The 21,294-nt window shown below is 38.7% G+C and overlaps 1 protein-coding gene across 1 annotated transcript in view; it reads left to right on the top strand.

Moving 5' to 3' along the window:
* Positions 1-21,294, top strand: part of slkb (STE20-like kinase b) — a 52,305-nt gene that overhangs the window by 20,774 nt on the left and 10,237 nt on the right. The window contains exons 9-13 of the mRNA XM_057843520.1: positions 10,654-11,283; positions 11,393-11,523; positions 11,675-11,798; positions 13,207-13,386; positions 19,481-19,610. Of these exons, the coding sequence (XP_057699503.1) occupies positions 10,654-11,283; positions 11,393-11,523; positions 11,675-11,798; positions 13,207-13,386; positions 19,481-19,610 (1,195 nt within the window). The remainder of the gene's footprint in view (positions 1-10,653; positions 11,284-11,392; positions 11,524-11,674; positions 11,799-13,206; positions 13,387-19,480; positions 19,611-21,294) is intronic.

Raw genomic sequence — 21,294 nt, 5'->3', positions numbered from 1 at the left:
GTAACATAACAACTTAACTACTGTAGTATGAAAAAGTATCTGAATTTTGGAATTTCTCACATTTCTGCATAAAATCACCATCAAATATGATCTGATCTTTGTCAAAATCACACAGATGTAAAAACTGTGTCTGCTTTAACTAAGACCACCCAAACATTTACGGTATAGGTTTTCATATTTTAATGAGGCTAGCATGCAAACAATAACAGAAGGTGGAAAAATAAGTAAGTGAACCCTCTGCCTAAGGAGACTTAAAGAGCAGTTGAAACCTATTTTTACCAAACAATTTAAGTCAGGTGTGTGCCCAATCACTGATGAGTGTTTTAAAGCTACCCTACCCACTATAAAACACACACCTGTTAAGAATTGTCTTGATGAGAAACATTCTCTGATGTGCCTCATGGCTCGGTCAAAAGAGCTGTCTAAAGACCTGCAATCAAGGATTATTGATTTGTATAAAACTGTGAAAGGATACAAAACCATCTCTAAAAGTCTGGATGTTCATCAGTCGACAGTCAGAGAAGTTGTCTACAAATGACGAGAGTTTGGCACTGTTGCTTCTTTCCCAAGGAGTGGCTGTCTACCAAAGATGACGCCAAGAGTTCAGTGCAGAATACGCAAAGAGGTAAAAAAAGAACCCTAGAGTGTCTGCTGAAGAGTTACAGAAATCACTGGTACAGTCCAATATCTCTGTGCAATCGACTACTGTGGTACCTCAATATATGATTGCTTCCACACACGATCTTTTCGACATCCGAAGTAAAATTTGACTCTCCATTTGTTTCTATATCGGACGACATGCTCTAAATACGACGATTTTTGAGAGCGCCGCATTTTCTTTGTTTTGCCGGAAGACGGACGCACGGCTGTCTTGTGAGAGAAATCAACACTGCATCCAAAAAAGGTTATTGCTGGTGGAGAAAAAAAGAATAGGTGACGCTTATCATTAAAATGAAGATGTAAATGATAGAAAAAATATACGCATGGTGTGTGCATCCATGAACTGTGTTGACAATAGGGCCGTAGAATGTCGATCTCGGCCAGCGGTCTTCCTCCGTTCGCCAGTCTTTATAAGTTAAGGTGACAATTCTTATTGTGGTAACATCGCCAAAGAAATCGCCAGCTTCGTCAGGTTTCTAATCATTGATTCCATCAACTTGTGAAACACAACACGCCTAGTGTCTGCTGCAATGATTTGAAAGTCCTTTTCAACCTATATTCAATTGAATACACTACAAAGACAACATATTTAAGGCTGAAACTCATAAACTTTTTTTTTTTTTTCAAATAATAATTAACTTAGAATTTCATGGCTGCAACACATGCAGTAAAAGTTGGGGAAGGACATGTTTACCACTTCGTTACATCACCTGTCCATTTAATAAAACTCAATAAACGTTTTGAAAGAGAGGAGACTAATTCTCTTAGCTTCTCATGTGGAATTCTTTCCCATTCTTACTTGATGAACAGCTTCAGTTGTTCAACAGTCCGGGGTCTTTTCCGTCGTATTTTACGCTTCCTTACGCGCCACACATTTTCAATGGGAGACAGGTCTGGACTGCAAGCGGGCCAGGGGAGAACCTGGACTCTTTTACTTCGAAGCCACGCTGTTGTAACACGTGCAGAATTTGGCTTGGCATTATCTTGCTGAAATAAGCAGCAGCGTCCATGACATGACATGAAGTCGCTTGAATTGAAGCATATTTTGCTCTAAAATCTGTATGTACTTTTCAGCATTCATGTTGCCTTCACAGAAATGTAAGTCACCCATGCCATGGGAACTAATGCACCCCATACCATCACAGATGCTGGCTTTTGAACTTTGCGTTGATAACAGTGCGGATGGTCCGCTTCCTCTTTGGTCTGGAGGACACGATGTCCAGTGTTTCCAAAAACGATTCAAAAAGTGGACTCACCAGACCACAAAACACTTTTCCATTGTGCATTAGTCCATTTTACATGAGCTCGGGCCCAGAGAACCCAGCAGCGTTTCTGGATGTTGTTCATAAACGGCTTTTGCTTTGCATGGTAGTTTTAACCCGCACTTACTAATGTATTGACGAACTGTGTTTACTGACAGTGGTTTTCTGAAGTTTTCCTGAGCCCATTTGGTGATATCCTTTACACACTCATGTGAGTTTTTAAGGCAGTGCCGTCTGAGGGATCGAAGGTCACTGTCATTCAGTCTTGGTTTCCGGCCGTGGCGCTTACGTGCATTGATTTCACCAGATTCTCTGAACCTTTTGATGATATTATGGACCATAGATGTTGAAATCCCTAAATTCCTTGCAATTTTTCTTTGAGAAATGTTGATCTTAAACTGTTCAACTATTTTCTCATGCAGTTGTGGACAAAGTGGTGAACCTCGCCCCATCCTTGCTTGTTAATAACTGAGCATGTTTGGCGATGCTCCTTTTATGGTACCCACCTGTCCCCAATTAGCCTGATCACATGTGGGATGTTCCAAATAGGTGTTTGATGAGCTTTTTTCAGCTTTTTCAGTATTTTTTTTGCCACCTTTCCCAACTTCTACTGGACGTGTTTGGGAAAAAAAAAAAACAATTAAGTTTCTCTGTTTGAACATTAAATATGTTGTCTCTGTAGTGTATTCAATTGAATATGGGTTGAGAAGGATTTTCAAATCGTTGTATTTTGTTTTTATTTACATTTTACACAATTTCCCAACTTCAACCGAATCTGGTTTGTACAAACAAGGTCCTTGATAGACATGTGCCGGTTACCAGTTTCACGGTTTACCGTGGTGGGAAAACGTCGTGGTTTCAAAACCACTAAAATTTTCCGTCAGACCGTAGTAAGGTATTCGCCATTTTTCATGTGTCAAAAATCCAGCCAGAAGTGGCGTGGCGCGGCAGCGCTCACCCCCTCCCGTTTGTTGCTGCGTGTGAAAGTGATTATTGGCTAAACAGCCAGCGAACCCTAAACAAATACTCCAAACAATTTCTTCAATTTATTGAGCTCTCAAATCGTGGTAAGTAAAATATACAGAATGAATACATTTAAAACGTTGTACAATTGTATTTTTCCATGTGTGAGTAGCTAAACAGAGTAGCACTATGAGTTCGCCAAAAACAAAACACATATTTTCCTTTGAAATTCGATATACAAACTAACTAAAAGCTTATAAAAGACGAATGTTAGCCTAGGCTTAGCTGGGAGAGCAACTACGTCGAGTGTTAGAGACGCAGAGTGAGAAAACAAGCATGATTCTCTTGAATGAAGGGGAAAAAAAGGCATAGCATCAAAGATCATTAATTGAGGAAAGATGATCTTGCCCTAAGCACAAATCCACGTTCGCTGGATCATGGAGAGGTCTCACTCCCAAATATTATTATTATTATTTTTTTTAAGATGAAACCTTTCCACAACAATATTTACATTTTAACTAACTTATACATTTTTAACTAACTTATTAACTTTTGAATTCTTTGTTCTTTCTAACACAAAAGCATGACATCATGTAGACTAGAGTTGACACAGTGGCTGAAAATGGCGAAACTTGAGCTTTTCAATCCTCAAAAAAAATTATGCAGTATAAATTTTTAAAAATTTTATTCAAAAGAGTTTTTACCTTTTTTTATAGAAATTATTTTGTTCTTGCTCTAAACTTGAGCAACTTGAGCTGTGGCTGTGGGTATAGTCTACGTTATATTTTAATTTTATTTAAAATTTGTTTTTTTTTATTGATAATTTATATATTTTAACAATACATTTAGATTCCAATTTGCAACTATGTTCTAAAAAAAAAAATCCTGTTCAATGGAAAGAAGTTTTTTTTTTTTTTTTAACCCATACATCTCAAAATAACACATTTTGGAGCTATAATTGCAATACCGTGATACCGTGAAACCGCGGTATTTTTGCTCACGGTTATCGTACCGTCAAAATCTCATACCGGCACATGCCTAGTCCTTGAACAAATTAACTTTAGTGTTTCCCCTAGGATTTTTTGAAGCTGCGGTGGTGGGCTGCATCGGAGTCGGACAGCCTCACCATGTCGTGCCACGGCAAAATTGCGTCATATCATGACAAATTAATTTTTTTTCACATTTTGTTTTTCAAGAAGAACCATAACAAAGATCATTTGAAATATTTCATGAGCCTAATGTCGTAGCTCTCAGCTACGGTACATGTATGTAAAATGCGTAGCTGATTACAGCTACATTACGCTACGTAATAATACGACTTTTTTTGGTCGTGTAGCAGTAGTACTACTTACATCTCTTAGTCCTTCTTTTTTCTTTTATTTGGCCCTAATATGTACTACATTAACCCAACAATACTAGTCCTTCTGTTAATAGACCAATGGCGTAGGTTTGCATCGGGACGTTAGGGCCACAAACACTAGGAACTTTTCAGGATGCCTAATTTGTCCCCACCAACTTTTAGGCAACCTTATTTGCATTAAATAATGAGTTCAGTTATAGAGATCATTTATATTGTCTTCACATATTTTGTAAGGATAGAATTGACCCTACCATTAAGTGAATTACTTTCATTATGTTCAGATTTACAGTGACCCCCCCCCCCCCCCCCCCATACTTCACAGTGGGTATGAGGTGCTTTTCAGCATGTGCATCTTTCGTGGCACGCCAGACCCACTTACAGTGTTTGTTGCCAAAAAGCTCAACCTTGGTCTCATCTGACCAAAGCACACGGTCCCAGTTGAAGCCCCAATACCGCTTGGCGAATTCCAGACTTTTGCGTTTATGATTGTGAGTGAGGAAAGGTTTTCTCCGTGCATGCCTTCCAAACAGCTTGTTGGCGTGTAGACAGCACCTCATACCCACTGTGAAGTATGGGGGTGGGTCAGTGATGCTGTGGGGCTGTTTCGCTTCCAAAGGCCCCGGGAACCTTGTTAGGGTGCATGGCATCATGAATGCTTTGAAATACCTGGACATTTTAAATCAAAATATGTTTCCCTCTGCCCGAAAGCTGAAGATGGGTCGTCACTGGGTCTTTCAGCAAGACAATGACCCTAAACATAAGGCCAAATCCACACAGAAATGGTTCACCAGACACAAAATCAAGGTCCTCCCATGGCCATCTCAGTCCTCAGACCTCAACCCCATTGAAAACTTGGGGTGAGCTGAAGAAGAGAGTACAGAGGAGGGGATCCAGGTCTTTGGATGATTTAGAGAGATTTTGCAAAGAGGAATGTCTGAAGATCCCTCTTGCTGTCTTTTCCCATCTTGTGAAACATTATAGAAGATTAGGTGCTGTTTTGTTGGCAAAAGGGCGTTGTACAAGTATTAACACCAGGGGTGCTAATAATTGTGACACACATTATTTGATGTCAAATAATTATTTCTTTATGTGGGATTTTTTTCCCCACTGATTAAATGCAGTTGTATGAAGGTTGGATTTTTCTCTTTTTTTCCATTAAGGTCCCATATCATTTAGAAAAAAATATGTATTAAAAGCTAAAAAACACATAATTATTATAAATCCAATAATTATGGAGGGCACTGTATACATATATATGCAGTATATATATAAAACTATGGGCAAGAATGGTGTTAATGGGACGACTCCACAGAGGAAGCCACTCCTGTATAAAAAAAAAATGTTGCTCGTTTAATGTTCACAAAAAGGCACTTGGACACTTCACAGAAGTTTTGAAAAAAGATTTTGTGGACTGATGAAACCAAATCTGAATAGTTTGGGAGTAACACACAATGTCATGTGTGGAGAAAAAAATGGAACTGCTTACCAGCATCAACACCTCATCCCCACCGTGAAGCATGGTGGAGGGAGCATCATGATTTGGGGCTGTTTTGCTGCCTCAACTTGTAATCATTAATGAAAGAATGAATATAAATGTTTGGATGGTTTTAGTTGTTGCAGACACTGTTTTTTTCATCTGTGTTATTTTGACAAAGATCACATTTGATGGTGATTTTATGCAAAAATGTGAGAAATTCCAAAAGGTTCAGATACTTTTTCATCCCACTGTATATTCAAAAAGGCCAAACAATCTTACCTTGTTGCCATCTTTTGTCTATCTATTTTTTGTGATGCATCATGGGTCATTATAACATATTTGGAAAAAAAAATACTGTGATTATGAAAGGACTGCGAACACAATGAAACAGTAATGAAGGTTACATGCTTGGACACAAGATTTTCCTTAAATATTAATAAACCATTATAGTTAATCATAATCTGCTAAATCATATCGTTTTAAGCAAATTAATATATATTTTTTCAATTAAATTGATTGAATATTTATAATGGCATATTAAGGTGAAAACATCAAAGCTTTTCATGGATGTGTTACAGTAATGATTTTATGACCCGAAAATCGTTTTTAAAAAAAAAACAAAAAAACATGCAAAATACTATTTTGGTAACAAATCGTGGGCTGGGCCACATAATAGACATCATCATCCTTCAGCTAAAAGTGAACAATTTACTAGTTTTTATGACTATATCCCTAAAATCTTCAGAGCTTCATGAGACTCGCCCTGTTGGATTAATATTAGTCTGCTTCAGGGCAAATCTCGAGTTGCTCTTGGACAAGGCACCCTATTCTATCACCACCAAGAGGTGAAGCAATCTTTGCACAACCATTTTACAATGTCAACTCTCCTTGCCTGCTTAAATGTTTGTGATCTGGGTTTCTTTGTTGTGTGCAACACAAATATACAGCATTGTATGAGCGGAATTTATCCACTGATAATATATGATATGATAAAATAATGAGTATACAGTGATCCCTCGCTACTTCGTGCCCTCAGTCCATCGCATTTGGGAAAAAAAAAAAAAGTATTTTATTTAAAAAATTTAATATATGCTTAAAAATAATTACATACATGTGTTTTTTTTTTCTTTTTTTTTTTTGTACTTAAGGTAAAAAGGGGAAAAACATGTCTCATACAGTATGTATGTCTTTCCAATGCTGTTAAATCTGAATAAATACACTCCTCAAAAAAAATGAAGGGAGCACTAAAGTAACACGTTGTAGATCTGAATGAATGAAATATTTTTATTAGGGCTGTCAAACGATTAAAATTTTTAATCGAGTTAATTACAGCTTAAAAATTAATTAATCGTAATTAATCGCAATTAATCGCAATTCAAACCATCTATAAAATATGCCATATTTTTCTGTAAATTATATATATTCTGTAAAATAAATTGTTGGAATGGAAAGATAAGAAACAAGATGGATATATACAGTGGGGAGAACAAGTATTTGATACACTACCAATGGGAAAATCCATTGGCAGTGTATCAAATACTTGTTCTCCCCACTGTACATTCAACATACATAAGGACTGTAGTGGGCATTTCACTCTACTGTCATTTAAATCTGTCTATGCTGTCCTCACTCCGAAGCGTCTACTTTTTCCAAAGCTAGACAGCTAGTGAAAGACGCCTTAATAATCAGACTTCTTCCTTTTTCATCTGATTTATTAATAAAATAGCCTCAAACCATTGTCCTCTTTAGACCGTCATAAAACTACCAAAAAAAAGTACACAAGCATTGCATTAGCAACAACGTTAGCTTAGCACGCTATACAGGTTCACTAAACATAAACAAAAAGCGTCTCATACAAAAAATAGAACATTTCGCTTACTAACATAATATGTACATTCTTTACAACAACCATACTTACGGACAAATCTTGTCCAAGGATCATATAAGCACAACATTACAACGTAGGCTTCAGCCCGAGACGTCGTGCAGCCATATGAACTGGCAAGAAAGCAATAAACCATGTCGCAAAGCGACCACAAGAGTTCGCTGTTGTGCTGCAGCACAAAAAGCCTTGCTGTAAAATTTACCAAACGGCAGAATACTGTCTGAGCGGGACATGTGCGTTAATTGCGTCAAATATTTTAACGTGATTAATTTAAAAAATTAATTACCGCGCGTTAACGCGATAATTTTGAGAGCCCTAATTTTTATTAAATGCTTTGTTCATTCCATAGTTGAAAGTGCTGACAACAAAATCACACAAAAATTACCAAAGAAAATAAAAATGTAACAACCCACAGAGGTCTGAATTCTGAGTTATACGCAATATTAAAGTGGAAAAAAACACTACAGGCTGATCCAAATTTGATGTAACGCCCTTTAAACACGTCAAAATGAGGCTAAGTAGTGTGTGTGGCCTCTGTGTGCCTGTATGACCTCCCTACAACATCTGGTCACGCTCCTAGCGAGACGATGGCGCGTGGCCTGTGGGATCTCCTCCCAGATCTGGACAAGGGAATCACTGAGCTCCTGGACAGTCTGAGGAGCAACCTGGCGGCACCGGATGGACCTACAAATAATGTCCCAGTTGTGTTCTATTGGGTGTAGGTCACGTGTACGTAGGGGCCAGTCAATGTTATCAATTCCTTCTTCCTCCAGGAACTGCCTGCATACTCTAGCCACATGAGGTTGGGCATTGTTGTGGACCAGGAGGGACCCAGGTCCCACCCACTGAATCAGCTAATTTATATAAATAGGTCCAAGGATTTACCGTATTTTTCGGACAATAAGTCAGAGTTTTTTTCATAGTTTGGCTGGGGGTGCAACTTATACACTGAAGCAACTTATGTATGAAATAATTAACACATTATGATATCATTCACATGTTATTTTGGCGTTTTGGAGGGACACTGATGGTTTGGTAAACTTGTTAGCATGTTCTTTATGCTATAGTTATCTGAATAACCCTTAATATCTATGTTACGCTAACAAACCGGCCACGTTTGCATTTCGTTGGTCATGCATCATTTAACATTATCATACTGTACACTTATTCAGCATGTTGCTCTCTATTGTATTTTTATTTTAAATTGCCTTTCAAGATGACATTTCTGTTCTATGTGTTGGATTTTATCATGTAATTCCCTCAAAAATGCGACTTATACTCCGGTGCGACTTATATGTTTTTTTCCTCTTCATTGTGCATTTTTGGGCTGGCGAAACTTATACTCAGGTGTGACCTATAGTCCGAAAAATACGGTAATCCCGAAACGTAATCGCAATCTGGGTGCCATTATCTAACCCAGGGATCGGCAACCCAAAATGTTGATAGAGGCATATTGCACCAAAAAACAAATATATCTGGAGCCGCAAAAAATGGAAAGCCTTATATAATCCTTATAATGAAGGCAGTACAGGCTTTATGTATATTAGCTATGTTAGCCTACTATCAAAATGACCAAGTTGGCTGAAAATACATCATGAGCCTTCATGATTAAATGTTTATTTTGCCTGCGATGCCTCCAGTAGAGAACGACGAACCATGTGAGTACTCTGTTGCACGATGCCGCCTCACGTTTATCTTAACTACAATATGATATAATGAATGAGATGAATGTTTTTGTCATGTTTGGCCTCTTACAGAAACCATATTAAAAAATATATATATATTTCCCTCACCTTTTTCCATTTTCAAACATTTTTGAAAAAGCTCCAGGGAGCCACTAGGGCAGCGCTAAAGAGCCGCGTGCGGCTTTAGATCCGCGGGTTGTTGAGCCCCGATCTAACCTGTAGAGGTCTGTGCGTCCTTCCAGGAAGATGCCTCCCCTGACCATCACTGACCCACCACCAAACTGGTCATGCTGAATGACGTTGCAGGCAGCACAAGGTTCTTCACGGCATCTCCAGACCCTTTCACGTCTTGTCACATGTGCTCAGACTGAAACTGCTCTAATCGGTGAAGAGCACAGGGCCAGTGGTGTAGTTGCAAATTCTGTTGGTCTATGGTAAATGCTAAACGGTGCTGGGCAGTGAGCACGGGGCCCACTACAGGACGTTGGTCTTTAGGCCATCCTCATGGAGCCCGTTTCTGATTGTTTGGTCAGAAACATTCACACCAGTGGCCTGCTTGAGGTCATTATGTAGGGCTCTGGCTGTGCTCATCCTGTTCTTCCTTGAACAAAGGAGCTGATACCAATCCTGTTGAGCATTTAAGGACCTTTAACGGCCCTGTCCAGCTCTCCTGGAGTCTCTTCCAGGCTGCCAGGTTGCTCCTCAGACTGTCCAAGAGCTGAGTTATGCCTTGGTCCAGATTTGGGAGGAGAACATCCGCTGCCTCATCAGGCGCACGCTCAGGCGTTGGAGGGAAGTCATACAGGCACACGGAGGCCACACACACTACTGAGCCTCATTCAAAGGACATTACATCAAAGTTGGAAAAGGCTGTAGTGTGTTTTTCCACTTTAATTTTGAGCATTACTCCAAAACCAGACCTCCATGGGTTGATACATTTGATTATCATTGATAATTTTTGTGTTATTTTGTTGTCAGCACATTCATATATGGAAAGAATAAAGTATCTAATTTAAAAAAAAAAAAAAAATCATTCATTTAGATCTACTACGTTACTTTAGTGTTCCCTTTATTTTTGAGCAGTGTACATTGAACACACGTACAAAAAAATTAAATAAAAATAAGCTCTACTTCGAGAATTTTCGATTTTTGTGATTCAACTACGGTAAATGGGATCCCCCTCATTAACCGCAAAAACTGTAACTGTAATGGGAAATTGAATGAATGTAGGATTACATAATATCTGCTAATAGCATCTCTATATAGAACCGATTTTTTTTAGGGTAAGTTGATGCTAAAATGAGTGCTAGTTGCTACTTACTTTGTTTTTGTTAAAACATTCTGATCTATCCCTGATACAGGGCCATAAACGTGCTCCCTCTGATGTCAGTGTTGCCAGCTCTGAGGATGAGAAAATTCCACTGTCGCCCAGCTTCTTGGAATCTGTCCCTGAGAAGGGTGAACAACATCTCCCCATTGCTACACCTAATGAGGTCCCCGCACCTAACCACATATTGGTCACTAGCTTTGCCGAAGAGTCCACTAACCCTAAAGCCGCAGAGCAAACTAGAGAAAAGCAGCAGGTGACAGTGGAAGGAACAAAGGTGATAGAACCAGGCAGGCCTGTGTCAAACCAACCTGCAAAGGAGACGGAAAAGCTTGAAAGCAGCTCTGCAAATGAAAAGGAAGTTGATGCCACTGAGGCTCTAACCAATCCAGAGCCCACTACAGAGATTCCAAAAGATTTGGCCAACACACATGAGGACTCAGACAAGCATGTTAAGGTAACGTTAACAAATGAGAATGAAGATGGAGAGAAGTCTACAGTAGAGATGAAAACCGTAGATGAGAAGATTCTTCAAGACAAGGTTAAAGATGATAATTCAGACTCTGGTAGGAGCTCAACTGCAGATAATAACAGCTTGGACCTGAATCTATCCATCTCAAGTTTCCTGTCCAAAACAAAGGAGCCTGGATCTGTTTCTATTCAGGTATAACACAGCACTATTACTCACATAAGCATTGCAAGACTCTTGGATAACCAAAAGTTTGTCAAAGGCTTGCAGACAAAGCCACACATTATCTTGTTTTATTCCCAAGGAGACAAAGCGTCAAAAGAAGACATTGAAAAAGACACGCAAATTCATTGTGGACGGCGTGGAAGTTAGTGTCACTACGTCAAAAATCATTACTGACAATGACACTAAGAATGAGGAAATGAGATTCTTGAGGTACTGTATCAGCCATTATTTACATAATGTTTAAGTAGCATTTGTTGCAAAAAAGAACATTCTTTCTACTTAACCAAACGACAATAAATGTTAATGGGTTTTTTCTTGCTGAGAAACTATTGCTCTATCTCATGTTTCTTCACCTCACCAGACGCCAGGAACTCAGGGAGTTGCGTTTGCTGCAGAAGGAAGAGCAGCGGGCTCAGCAGCAGCTCAGCAATAAGCTACACCAGCAGAAAGATCAAATTTACCGCCGCTTTGAGCAGGAGACTACAGTAAGTTACTATTTGGGACAGGAGTGTCCAAACGTCGTCTTCTGGGTGCCGCTCTCAGAAAAATTGCAGGACTCTTTAAATAAGTTTATCACTAGTAGTGGTCCAATCCATTTTAACCAGTGTTGTTTTTGGCGGCCCTTTTAATGTCCGTCTTAGTCTTAGTCTTTGGACAATAATACTTATCAGTCTTAGTCATATTTTAGTCATCTCAAAATATGTTTGTCTTTGTCTAGTTTTTATTGACGAAAAGTCAAGACTAAATTCATCTTGTTTTAGTCAACGTGTAGTTGTTTACTAAAAATATTTTTGTCTGTAAAATTTTTTAAAAATTACTCAAAAAATAAAGGTTTCCAACTATTTCAAATAAATATTGACAGAGAAGCACATATTGGAGCATCTACAAGGACAATGCCAACTTGGTGATAATACACACTCAGCAGGAAAACAGTACATTTTTTTCAATTAAAAAACCAAAGCAGTCACTCTTTCCGATTTTCAGGGCATTTACAGGTCACTTTCGGTTCATTTTCATGCATTTACAGGTCACTTCCACTTGAGTTTGAGTCACTGCCTATTGATTTGGGAGATTCCCAGGTCACTTCCTGTTCTTGTAACCCAAAATCAACCAGAAGTGACCCATAAAATGCCCCAAAATACACAGGAAGTGACTGAAAATCAACAGATAATGACCTGAAATGCCTCAAAATTACCTCGTTGCCTGGCATTGGCTGCCACTGACGGCCATAGACGTTCATTCTGTTTAAAATGGGAGGGATGGCAGCGAATGAACGAATGTCCCACCCTCCCAGTTCAAATGGATTGTACGTCTACTAGTTATAAATTCATTCCAACTCACAGCAGAAGCTTATTTTTCTGTTTATTACTTTGTTTTTTTGTTTTTTTTAATATCCTAGAATGATTTCCTGACCAATGTATCAATAATCGTTGTATTCCATATCATGAGATCATCTTTATCATGAGCTTTGTATCCCGAATCATATCGTATTGCGAGGTACCAAGAGGTTCCCACCCCTAGTATTGATTATGGATAAAAATAGTTTATGTGTCTCTCAGAAGCCAAGATAGGTACAGGTCAGGATCACCAATTGCCCAATTTAGAAAAGAAAGATAGCAGAGCAATATCCATTAGGTATTTCTTGGTGAAAAATTGCCGAGCTTGAGGTTATCGTCACGTCGTCCAAAGATTCAGACAGTCTGGAACAATCAAACAATTTGTATCACACTACAAAATGCTGTAATCATTAAAAAGCAAGATAAAGAGATACTTTTACAGAAAAACCCGGTACCACACCGCCATTAGCAGAAAATAACAATTACCCACTGTATTTTGCATGATTTCTTATTCATATGATATGACTTTGTCCACACTAATCTTGTGTGCTTCCAGAGTAAGAAGCGTCAATATGACCAGGAGGTAGAAAATCTAGAAAGGCAGCAGAAGCAGACTATCGAGAGGTTGGAACAGGAACACACCAACCGACTGCGGGATGAGGCCAAACGCATTAAATCTGAACAAGACAAAGAATTGTCCAAATACCAAAACATGCTGAAAAACCGGAAAAAGGAGGTCAGTGTTCTGTCTACATTACTTTGCTTCACTTTTTCTGTGCAACTATCCAAACCCTAACCAAAATTCATAATGTCAAAATGTTACTGGGAAATGACACTAAACTGTGACGGAAGACACAAGATAATAAAGAATCCACCCTTTAATCTTTTTTTCCCCCCGAGTACAGTTTTGGGGGAAAGTGTGTGGATGCCAAACAATGCCTGAAGAAAAAAAAAAAAACAGGAAGGGCATGTAAACCCTACACAAATTTGAACTGTGTGGCAGATGTCCGAACCACAGGCTATTGGCATTAAGATATGAATGCAAAATCTTTGCTCGTTTTGAAAATTATTCACCTAATTAACAATGTTAATCTAGAGAAACCAAACAAACTACACATTTGTAACACTGTATATAAAGTAATGCCTTGAGATATGAATGCCTTGATTTATGAGTTTTTCCATGAGATTACTTCAGTAATTTTTCCTGTGCAAGTGTGCTCGAGAGCCCTACCGTTAGATGGCGGCAGCACATGTCAAAGCATCCCGCAACCATCTATTCACATTGATTTCCTTTCAGTGGACGTACATTATCAATTGGTGGCAGTAATGCACCATTAGACTGTGTTGTACCGGTGTGTTTATGAGTAGAACAAATTGTTCTTCAGTGTTGTGTTTTTTATTGGGTATACTACTGTTGAATGCAGAATTAGTTTCGAAAGTAATTGTTTAAAAAAACATACAGTGCTGCTCGAAAGTTTGTGAACCCCACAGCGATGGTCAGATTTTTTGTAAAAAAAACTAAAATAACCTTATTAAATGTTAAGTTATACCCAAGTCCACAATACTGACATTCCAAATAATGGACTGAAACAAAAGAAATAGTTATATTGTCATTCTTTATTTAACAAAAGTGGTTGATTTAAGAAAAACTCAGATATCATGTGTGCAAAAGTATGTGAACCCCTTCAGTTAATAGGATATTGCGCCTCCTTTTGCAGAGATTACCTCAACCAAACGGTTTCTGTAGTGACTAATCAGCCTCTCACATCTACTTTGGGGGATTTTTGCCCATTCTTCCTTGCAGAACACAGTCAGTTGAGAGAGATTTGATGGGCGTCTGGCATGAACTGCTCGCTTCAGGTCCCGCCACAGCATTTCAATGGGATTTAGGTCAGGACTTTGACTGGGCCAGTCCAGAACACGAATCTTCTTCTTTTTCAGCCATTCCTTGGTTGTATTGCTGGAATGCTTTGGATCATTATCATGTTGCATGATCCACCTTCTGCCAAGCTTTAACTTCAAAACAGATGGCGTCAGGTTATGTTCTAGGATTTGACAATATTCCTCAGAATTCATGATTCCCTGGACTATGTGGAGTTGTCCAGGTCCTGAGGATGAAAAGCAAGCCCAGATCTTGACATTCCCACCTCCATGCTTCACTGTTGGGAGAAGGTTCTTTTGGTGGTATGCAGTGTTGACTTTTCGCCAGACATGGCGGTTTTGGTTGTGACCAAACAGTTCAATTTTGCACCTACATCAGTTGATGAAAACTCTTTTTAATTTAGTCTCGACCTCACAACTGTTAAAAAAACAAAAAAAAACTACTGAATTGATTGATTAGGAAATCAGGTTGAAATAATAGAAAATTCCAAAATGTTGAGGGGGTTCACAAACTTTTGAGCAGCACTGTATGCAGGTTGTTTTGAAGGGTTTGGAACGGATTTATTTCATTTCCATTCACGGAAAAGGCAAATTAAGCTATCAATGTTTTGAGATACAGTACATGTGAACATGAAATGAATGAAACACTACTATACTTGGATTTTAAATAGAATAGAATAGAATAGAATAGAATAGAATAGAAAGCCTTTATTGTCATGTTCAGAGTGCAACGAGATTTAAAGCTTCGCCGTAATGTGGACCACATAGAACCAGTGTTGTTTTTAGCAGCCCTTTTAAATTTTCGTCTCATTCTTAGTGTTTTGGACGAAAATACTTATTAGTTTTAGTCATATTTTAGTCATTTCAAAATGTGTTCGTCTTCGTATAGTTTTAGTCGACAACTAGTCTGTAAACTTCAGAAGTTTTAGTCCATGAATAAATAAATAAAAGGTTTCCAACAATTTTGAATGAACATTGTCAGACAAGCACATAATTGTAGAGTCTACAAGGACATCACCATCTTTGTGATGATGATAATACACATGCAGCAGGAAAACGGTTCATTGTTTTCATTTAATTAAACTCACCTGGACACCACAAACTATGTAAAAAGGTTTCCAAGCGTTTAAGACAACATATTAGCTAAATGCTAGTGCGAACACTATGCTAACACTACAAGTTAAATTTTTTGTGTGATGATCACTCAGCACAGACCTTTAAAAGCTAAGGCAACATGGCATATCTAGCCAAGATAAGAAAACAAAACTTACCAAGCAGTACCTTACACTTGTACAGTGCCTTGCAAAAGTATTCGGCCCCCTAGAACCTTGCAACCTTTCGCCACATTTCAGGCTTCAAACATAAAGATATAAAATTTTAATTTTTTTGTCAAGAATCAACAACAAGTGGGACACAATCGTGAAGTGGAACAAAATTTATTGGATAATTTAAACTTTTTTAACAAATAAAAAACTGAAAAGGGGCGTGCAATATTATTCGGCCCCCTTGCGTTAATACTTTGTAGCGCCACCTTTGGCTCCAATTACAGCTGCAAGTCGCTTGGGGTATGTTTCTATCAGTTTTGCACATCGAGAGACTGACATTCTTGCCCATTCTTCCTTGCAAAACAGCTCGAGCTCAGTGAGGTTGGATGGAGAGTGTTTGTGAACAGCAGTCTTCAGCTCTTTCCACAGATTCTCGATTGGATTCAGGTCTGGACTTTGACTTGGCCATTCTAACACCTGGATATGTTTATTTTTGAACCATTCCATTGTAGATTTGGCTTTATGTTTTGGATCATTGTCCTGTTGGAAGATAAATCTCCGTCCCAGTCTCAGGTCTTGTGCAGATACCAACAGGTTTTCTTCCAGAATGTTCCTGTATTTGGCTGCATCCATCTTCCCGTCAATTTGAACCATCTTCCCTGTCCCTGCTGAAGAAAAGCAGGCCCAAACCATGATGCTGCCACCACCATGTTTGACAGTGGGGATGATGTGTTCAGGGTGATGAGCTGTGTTGCTTTTACGCCAAACATATCGTTTTGCATTGTGGCCAAAAAGTTCAATTTTGGTTTCATCTGACCAGAGCACCTTCTTCCACATGTTTGGTGTGTCTCCCAGGTGGCTTGTGGCAAACTTTAAACAAGACTTTTTATGGATATCTTTGAGAAATGGCTTTCTTCTTGCCACTCTTCCATAAAGGCCAGATTTGTGCAGTGTACGACTGATTGTTGTCCTATGGACAGACTCTCCCACCTCAGCTGTAGATCTCTGCAGTTCATCCAGAGTTATCATGGGCCTCTTGGCTGCATCTCTGATCAGTTTTCTCCTTGTTTGAGAAGAAAGTTTGGAAGGACGGCTGGGTCTTGGTAGATTTGCAGTGGTCTGATGCTCCTTCCATTTCAATATGATGGCTTGCACAGGGCTCCTTGAGATGTTTAAAGCTTGGGAAATCTTTTTGTATCCAAATCCGGCTTTAAACTTCGCCACAACAGTATCTCGGACCTGCCTGGTGTGTTCCTTGGTTTTCATAATGCTCTCTGCACTTTAAACAGAACCCTGAGACTATCACAGAGCAGGTGCATTTATACGGAGACTTGATTACACACAGATGGATTCTATTTATCATCATCGGTCATTTAGGACAACATTGGATCATTCAGAGATCCTCACTGAACTTTTGGAGTGAGTTTGCTGCACTGAAAGTAAAGGGGCCGAATAATATTGCAGCCCCACTTTTCAGTTTTTTATTTGTTAAAAAAGTTTAAATTATCCAATAAATGTTGTTCCACTTCACGATTGTGTCCCACTTGTTGTTGATTCTTGACAAAAAAATTAAATTTCATATCTTTATGTTTTAAGCCTGAAATGTGGCGAAAGGTTGCAAGATTCAAGGGGGCCGAATACTTTTGCAAGGCACTGTATTTCACAAAAGGAGCCTGTAGTGGACACACGCTTACTCAACAGGCGATGAGTAAGCCTGTGTGTCAGGGCGCAGCGCGTCACATCAGTGACATGACCAAACACTGCTACAATGCGTGCTAACTACACATACAATTGGAAAATATCACACATTCTAAACTTATGACGGAAACTATGGTGAATTGTCATATCGTTCTTGTCTCATCAGACCAAATCTGGCATCCATCTCGTTATGTTTTATCCTCCCAAGACACATTGTTATCTCGTCATCTTCATGAAAAAAACTGTTTGTTGACGAAATATTTTGATATCTTGACATGATAGTGCAAATGACAGTTTGTGCTTAATATTGACGTAACAGTGCAAAAATGCTATAATGTAATTGCAAATATTGCATATACTGTACCCAGATTATGCGGTACCCAGACTGAGACAGGTGTCTGCGAACGTATTACTTAAAAGAGGTGGAAGCTGGGGTGTGTATAGTCTTTTATGATGCCCATTGCCCTTTCTAGGCACTGAGTTGTAGATGGTGAGGTGAGAGGAAGAGGTCGGCCGATGACCTTTTGTTTAGTTTCTATAACCATCTGCAGTCTTCTCCTGTCTGATTCTGTGCAGTTTGAGTGCCACACAGACACGGCATAGGTCAGCAGGCTCTCATTGGCTGACCTGTAGAAGGTCACCAGCAGGTTGGTGTTGAGTTGCTCCTTCCTGATTGGGTATAAAGTAGAGATGTCCCAATCCCTCTGCCATCGATCATTTCTTGATCGGTGATCAACAATCCATGGCTTTTTTTGCAGATCAAAATACATCAATAACTGGAATCTTAAGCTGCATTTAGGGCTATAACAGCCAGAGATACTATGCCCTCATCTCCCTGATGACAAAGAAGTTAATAGATATTTTTGTGTTAAAAAAAAAAAAAAAAGTTTAATTTGTTTTTTTGTTCTTGAAAAAAATGAACGTGATTTTATTTAAAGTCAACTAACAGGCATAAATGGTGATGGAATGATTAGTATAATTGGCAAATATTACTCATATCTGACCGTAGAAGCCGTATTATATATTCATAATGATTTTGTCAAATGTAAAAAGAAAAATGAAAATCACTGATATTTTTTTATCAATATCTAAAATAAGACTTACTTAACATAAACACAACATCTTGGAATCTTTTGTGCTTTTTGATTCACACATGCTATTGTGTTATTGTTTCCATTTATTGCCCATAAATTTCCTTCCTGATCAAATAGGAAGTGAGACTCTCTGCAAAGCATGTGAGAAATGCAATTATAAACCGTAATAAAGAGGATATCTTTCAAGTACCCCAAGAGGAGGTAATGAGCGTGCAATTTGTGGTGGACTGTTTGCTTTCAAGTTCAACCTTTTAGCCCCCTCAACTTTTACATGAACTGTATAATGTTGATAATAGGCTACTGTTGACGTCTCCCCCCTCCAACCTTCCTCTTGCATGTATTTCCTCTGTCGGTAAAATTGGCAACCTGTGGGTGCACAGTTTTATGTGTTGGAGAGTAATATACTTTGATCCGCAGGGCGTGGCCTATGTTATGATTCAGTCCTTTCAGTTGTCCTCATGTACCCTGTGTAACGCTCCTGTACAGGATGTAAGTAAACTCACCTGTGTATTATAAATGCATCCTCATTCACAATGAGAATGCATTCAATTCTGGCTAGTGTCTTGTTACCTTGTGCATTCACAAAGCACCCAGCATACATGAAGTTCAGTTGTCAATTTGAAGTGGATTACTGATTTCCCTTGGAATCAGAGAACGTTTTATTAAAGTCAAATTGCTCTCAGATTGAATGGTACCGTCATGTGTAGTTTATAAATAATGTAGGCCGTAATACAGTGGTTTACAAGACTATTGTTGATTTTAATAACCTCAAAATGACTGAAACGTTTGTGTTAGTATGTTAATATTTTTTTTAGAGTAATTTGTATTTTAAACTCGAAGGCATAGCAACTTAAAGAACAATGTTTGCTGAATTTGTTTTATACATTCATAGGAGCAAGAGTTTCTCCAGAAGCAGCAGCAGGATCTTGACAGTGCTCTTAAAAAAATTATCCAGCAGCACAAACATGAGCTGGCCACCATCGAGAGAGAGTGCCTGAACCACAAGCAGCAGCTTCTCAGAGGTAATGATAACTTTGTGTTTTTTGAGCTGGAAGCAAATTAAAAAAGGAACATTGTGATTTATTTTATTTTTAAATACATAGTTGCTACATGCAAACATTCAGGGAAAGACAAAAGCTTGTGTGCTGTCTAAGTATACGTCATTTGTCTAGAAATGAAGAATACAGTGTTTTTGGCAGCCCTTTTAATTTTCGTCTGGTCTTAATTATTAGTCTTAGTCATATTTTGGTCATCTCAAAATGTGTTTGTCATTGTCTAGCTTTAGTCGATGTTTACTAAAAATGTTTTCATCTGGAAAATAAAATAAAAAATACTTCAAAAATAAATAAATAAAGGTTTCCAACTATTTCAAATCAACATTGACAGACAAGACATATTGTAGCGTCTACAAGGACAAAGCCAACTTGGTCATAATACACACCCAGCAGGAAAACAGCACATTGTTTTCAAATAATTATACCCACCTGAATGACACGAACTGTATGTAAAAAATAAAGCTGTCCGGGAGTTTAAGAGGAAGCTCGGCGTTAGAATTAGCGTAATGCTAACGCGAATGCTATGCTAACGCTACGAGTTACATTCAGTGTGTGATGATAACTCAGCACAGACTTTTAAAGGCTATAGCAAAATTGCATATTCTCTCTGGCCAAAATAAGAAAACAAATCTTACCGTGTATGCAAGCTTGGAGACTAGATAGGACACACTGGTGAGTCGGGGTTGAGGGCACAGCAAGTCACATACAGTGGGGAGAACATGTATTTGATACACTGGCAATGGGAAAACCCACTGGCACTGTATCAAATACTTGTTCTCCCCACTGTAAGTGACACATCCAAATGTCACACATTGTGAATATGTGACAGAAACTATTGCACATTTTCGTCTCTTTCTCGTCTTGTCAGATGCAAACTGGCATTAATCTTTTGTTTTAGTCTCCTAAAACACGTCTTCAGCTCATTATCGTCTCGTCGTTGTGATGAAAAAACAGTTCGTTGATTAAATATTTTCATAGTAGTCATTTTTGACGAAAACATTACTGGAATATAATACATTTGTCGTTAAAAACTGCTTAAAATCGGGAATCAAACATGGTTCAGAAAGCCGCTCACAGGCCCACTGTGTACTGTAATTTAGCTGAAAGATGAGAATTTGTGATTGTTTTTGTTCAGTCTCTCATAATTACTACCCCCCCACACTTCACTCACACACACACAAACATGCATACCCACCTACGCTACACTGGCTTCATGCAGTCAGCGTAACATTTTCTTCAAGTTAGATAAGCAGTAATCCCTCTCTTTATGGAGGAAGACTGGACCTCTGACCACATTCCTGCTATAACTGCCACCCCTCCCTCTCCGATCAGTGAACAACGGCTTGTTATTGCATATTAAGCTCGCATGGGATTTAGGTATGTGATCAGCCAAACAAAGAACACATCTGAGAAAAACCTGTTTGCCCAAGTCATCCAGGACTGGAACAGAGGTTTAGAATTACTACATGACCTTCCATAAGAAGGAAAAGTGTGACTGTGCGAGCTTCAAATTACCTTGTAGGTGGCTGCAAACAATCCCCTACAGCTTTCATTCATTCCATTCATTTTAATAGCATCTGGCACTTATTCTGTGTAAATCACAGTGAAGTTAGAGCATATTCCAATTATTGTACCAGTCAAGCCACTGGAA

The sequence above is a fragment of the Corythoichthys intestinalis genome, chromosome 8, assembly GCF_030265065.1.
Source record: "Corythoichthys intestinalis isolate RoL2023-P3 chromosome 8, ASM3026506v1, whole genome shotgun sequence".
In the NCBI taxonomy this organism is placed as follows: domain Eukaryota; kingdom Metazoa; phylum Chordata; class Actinopteri; order Syngnathiformes; family Syngnathidae; genus Corythoichthys; species Corythoichthys intestinalis.
This window is presented reverse-complemented; position numbering and strand designations above follow the sequence as displayed.